The sequence below is a fragment of the Octopus bimaculoides genome, chromosome 27 (assembly GCF_001194135.2).
Source record: "Octopus bimaculoides isolate UCB-OBI-ISO-001 chromosome 27, ASM119413v2, whole genome shotgun sequence".
In the NCBI taxonomy this organism is placed as follows: Eukaryota; Metazoa; Mollusca; class Cephalopoda; order Octopoda; family Octopodidae; genus Octopus; species Octopus bimaculoides.
Window position 1 is genome coordinate 14130198 of NC_069007.1, and position 5386 is coordinate 14135583.

At 40.6% G+C, this 5386-nt stretch overlaps 1 protein-coding gene across 1 annotated transcript in view; it reads right to left on the reverse strand.

Annotated features, from left to right (window-relative positions):
• LOC106877415 (cysteine protease ATG4B) overlaps nucleotides 1-3589 on the reverse strand; it is a 7684-nt gene extending 4095 nt beyond the window's left edge. Inside the window, exons 1-4 of the mRNA XM_014926312.2 lie at nucleotides 3466-3589; nucleotides 2202-2303; nucleotides 1888-1960; nucleotides 336-415 (exon numbers count right to left, since the gene is read on the reverse strand). Coding sequence (XP_014781798.2) covers nucleotides 336-415; nucleotides 1888-1960; nucleotides 2202-2303; nucleotides 3466-3574 — 364 coding nt within the window. The 5' untranslated portion in view covers nucleotides 3575-3589. The remainder of the gene's footprint in view (nucleotides 1-335; nucleotides 416-1887; nucleotides 1961-2201; nucleotides 2304-3465) is intronic.
• Nucleotides 3590-5386: the final 1797 nt, after the last annotated feature.

The window sequence follows — 5386 nt, forward strand, 5'->3', positions numbered from 1 at the left end:
AACAGGCTTCTTTCAGTTTCCATCTACCAAATCCACTCACAAGGCTTTGGTCAGCCCAAGGCTATAGTAGAAGACACTTGCCTAAGGTGCCACGCAGTGGGACTGAACCTTCTTACCACACAGCTACGCCTGCACCTATATACACATACAACAGGCTTCTTTCAGTTTCCATCTACCAGTTTCCATACACAGGGGCTATACAAGACATGCCCAAGGTGCAGCAAAAGTGCATCTTATACACCCATAAATATGGTAAACACTCTGCCCCCCCATCATCTAAAAAAAAAAAATAAATACATGTGATAGAATAAAAGAGAGAGAGAGACTATACTCACTGATGTCATCTTCTATGATGGTGTTGTCCATGGCTACATGGGTGACAATGGCGCTCCATTCATCATATACAGACAGCTTCCTAATGAGAGGAAGATGAAGAATAAAGATAGGATGTGTGTGTGTGTGTGTGTGTGTGTGTAAGAGAGAGAGAATCAGTAGAATAACATATATTGACATGCACACACATATACATACATACATTCATAAACATACATATATGTGCACATGTACACATACATCATGATCACCATCATCATCATTTAACGTCCGTTTCCCATGTTGACAGGAGCTGGTAAGGCTTGGGGTTGTTCCAAGCTCCATTGCCTGTCCTGGCATGGTTTCTACAACTGGGTGCCCTTCCTAATGCCAACCACTCCACAGAGTTGTTGTTGTTGTTGGCACTCCGTCGCTTACGACGTTGAGGGTTCCAGTTGATCCGATCAACGGAACAGCCTGCTCGTGAAATTAACGTGCAAGTGGCTGAGCACTCCACAGACACGTGTACCCTTAACGTAGTTCTCGGGGATATTCAGCGTGACACAGTGTGACAAGGCTGGCCCCTTTGAATTACAGGCACAACAGAAACAGGAAGTAAGAGTGAGAGAAAGCTGTGGTGAAAGAGTACAGCAGGGTTCGCCACCATCCCCTGCCAGAGCCTCGTGGAGCTTTAGGTGTTTTCGCTCAATAAACACTCACAACGCCTGGTCTGGGAATCAAAACCGCGATCCTATGACTGCGAGTCCGCTGCCCTAACCACTGGGCCATTGCGCCTCCACACTCCACAGAGTATACTAGGTGCTTTTCACGTGGCACCAGCACCCGTGTTTTTTCCGTGGCACCAGCACCAGTGTCAATTCTGCCATGATCAACAGGTCTACTTCAGTACAGCAAGGCACCAGACACATATATACACATACTTACATACACATATATGCATATTAATGCACATACATATTCACCTGTAAACACATACACACACAGACATATGCACAAAGACAAATACATTGATAAATGCACACATTTATCTATATGCAGGTATATTAGGTATATTTATATTAATAGATCCAATATTCATCATCTGAAAGTCTCCACTCTTTGCTTCCTCTCATTTTGCATCTATACATATTTGTATATTTTGTATTTCACACCCAAACTGTTATATTTAATCTGTTTATCTGCACAATTGCCTCTATAACTGCTCAACCTGATCCCTCTTATAGCCATTCATTGCCCCATGAAACTGATCCCCTGTAAAGACATTGGAGTCTAAGTTTGAATCATTTGAGCACTACTAAGTGTCTTCTATAACGAGAATCTGTGCATCTCATCTGTTGACTATATATATATATATATATATATATATATACACCACATATACATAAGCACATATATACACATATACTTACAAAATCTTGAAAAAATAAATCGAGCATAAGAACCCCAACATACAATGGTGAATATGGTAAAGAAACCGAACAAGAAATGGAGAATGTAAAAGACAGAAAATAAGACCAGACGAAAATTCCTGTCAATAATCATCAGCAAACTTACTTTAAGACTTGAGCTATAGTGTTTGGACCAAACCAACTTCCAACCGTTTTACCTTCAGATACGCCCATTGATGCTGCAACAGAAAGAGGACTGTGTAAGAATTGGTCGTTTGTAATAACAACAAGAATAAGTCACTTGTTTTTTGAACCTTGAATGGCTATGGGAATCCCTTGAAGTAAAATAGGAACCAAAAGGGGTCCAGTCCACTAAATGATTGCAGAAGTATAACCAATTTATGGCACCCAAACTTTAACAACAAAATCTCATATGGATCCCAAAGGATCATATGAACCACTGATCTAGGATGACCTTACCGATTTGATGTATTGAGTAATAAGATGTTCGTTTATCCTGGAAGAGGCTCAGTATCTTTCGGTAGACAGGATCGTTGAGGGAGTCCTTGGACCAGCGCCAGTCTGAAATTAAATGGAATGACTGCATCAGTAGAATTGGGGAGGAGAGATAACAGGATGGAGGTGGGTAAAAAAAAGAGATACAGAGGGAAAGAAATTAGTAGTCTGCATGTGGACACATACATATATATATATATATATATATATATATATATATATATATATATACATACATATACACACATATGTATATACATACATAGACACTGTGCATATGAGTGTGAATGAGAGAAAACAAAGAAGGGTGGGTAAGAAAGATACAGAGAGGGGAGAGAAAGGAGTTGTTTGTGTGTGTATACATACATATATACACAACACATGTTGGCACTCTGTCGCTTACGACGTCGATTAGTTCCAGTTGATCTGATCAACGGAACAGCCTGCTCGTGAAATGAACATGCAAGTGGCTGAGCACTCCACAGACACGTGTGCCCTTAACGTAGTTCTCGGGGATATTCAGCGTGACAAGGCTGACCCTTTGAATTACAGGCACAACAGAAACAGGAAGAAAAAGTGAGAGAAAGTTGTGGTGAAAGAGTACAGCAGGGTTCGCCACCATCCCCTGCCGTAGCCTCGTGGAGCTTTAGGTGTTTTCGCTCAATAAACACTCACAACGCCTGGTCCGGGAATCGAAACCGCGATCCTATGACCGCGAGTCTGCTGCCCTAACCACTGGGCCATTGCGCCTCCACACAGAACACACATATACATACATACACTACATACACACACATATATATATATATATATATATATATATATACATACATACAAGGTTGTGTATGTGTGTGTGTATGCATATTAAGGTATCTTTGCCTTGACATCACATGACAACTGTAAATGAGTGTCACTGTCGTGTGAGTGGTGTAGTTTGTTTCCAATTTTCTGTGAAAACTTGTCCGGTTGCAGGGAAATATCACCTTCTTTGGAAACAGGTGAGGCTTGGTGTGTGTATACTGTGTGTGTATATGTGCATGCATATATGTGTGTGTGTGCCTTATTCTGCATACAAACATGTGCATTTATATATCTTTAGGCATTATGCTTATATATGTATCTATAGAAACTGCAGCAGAGTATTTAAGAGATAAAGGTAAAGATCCCATATACACGTGCGTGTGTGTGTGCACGATTCTATAAACAGACAGCAGCTTGATGTACAAACCTCTACCAAGATGCCTAATCACAAGGCACTGAGCCATCATCATCTGTCCACACCTGAGCATACATCCCCATCCAGTATCCGTAGTTGGGCCAGTTCCACCTGTAAACATAAAAACGTAAACATTATCAACATCATCATCTACAGCTTTGATTTGAGATCAACTCCCTTCGTTTATCAATATCCACCAAAACATTACATAAGATCGATATCTACCTAGCTAAGCACCTGCACACCTAACTAGGTAAGCAGCTAGCCAGAGACACCTAGATAGCTAGCTGGACACCAACCTAGTTAGCTAGTCATATATATAGCTAGCTAGAACCCCCATTTTGTTACCCAGACACCCTTTGAGTGAATAAGTATCTAGCTGGCGAAATACCTATTTAACTGGTTAACTCTTTTGCTACCATATTTCTGCTGAGATGCTCTGTGTTTCTTTCAATTAATTTTAAATATAACAAAGAATTTAGTAAAATAACTTAGTTATCATTAAGCCAGTGTTAGGAACACAAATTGTGACTAAGGCTTCGTGGAAGATTTTAATTCAGAACTTTTGAAGACAAGACATTTGTACCACAAAGCCAGAGGTGGTTTCAGGTGGGTTGGTATCAAAAGGGTTAAAGACTTAACAAGCTAGATTGCCATGTAGCTGCCTAGATACTCATCTAGCCACCTAGATGGCAATCTAACGAGGCTGATGCCTATCCAGCAGTTTAGATACCCATTTAGCCAGCCAGATGCCTAAATAACCAGTTTGATACCTATCTAATTAGCTAGGCACCTATCTTGCTGGTTAGGCAACAATCCAGCTGGCTAGGCACCTATCAGGCTAGCTAGGTGCCTATCAAGCTGGCTAGGTGCCTATCAGGCTGGCTAGGTACCTATCAGGCTGGCTAGGTACTTATCAAGCTGGCTAAGCACCAATCTAACCATCTCAATATCTAACTGACCAGCTAGGTAGCTAGTCAGGAAACTATTCTGCTAACTAGACATGTATCTAGCTAAACAGTCAGCAATCACGACACCTATAGAGGTAGCTAGTCAACAACGAATAAAACAACAGGTATACAAGTCATCAAATATCATATACCCAGACTCATTCCTCATTTTAGGAGTGGGTAGCCACAGTAAGACACACACCAGGCATTCCATTCATTTCCCTCAAAGGGGCAAGCCCTGTTCTATGCTCGGGTCAAGGCATAGAACGCAACCCTCAATATCAGCAGCGGGGCCCAACAGCATATGCAGGTTTATCCCCGCAGCATCATGCTGGTTGTGTACCCCTTTGGTAACATCAAAATTCACTCATCCGTCCAGAAACAGTCTCCAAGCTTTCTTATCATTTATAAACTCTCTTGCCTCTCTCACTCCAACGACCTCTGACCACCAAAGCTTTCCTCACTCTGTCCATCCACTCAATGTGGATATCACACCCGTTTTATCAAACCCGTTTTATAGGTAGAGATACTAAGTTGAAGTGATGCATTTTGAGTAGATATGAATAATAATAATAAATGGAGCAAAACGCATATAAATAAAAGTTGCTTTAATTCCTACATATGTTTCAAAATATATGTGCACTCTACTCCAAAGAAGTAAGAGCTGCTGGAATTGCACATATATTCATCGTCAGGGAACCAACATATAGAAGCAAGACAAATGTGAAATGATGAGGTAAGTTACAAGTTATAATATTACATGGCCAAGTAAGTGACCGTTAGAAATAAGAACGCTTGTTTACATAGAGTTATAAAGGGAGTAATAATATTACATGGCCATGTAATGTCATAAACACCTGTACGTTGTAGGTTTTTTTTTTTTTTTTGTCACTTTAGCTATGAATTAAATTAATGAATTCACTCATTTGTCCAGAAACACTCTCCACGCTTTCTTATCATTTATAAACTCTCTTGCCTCTCTC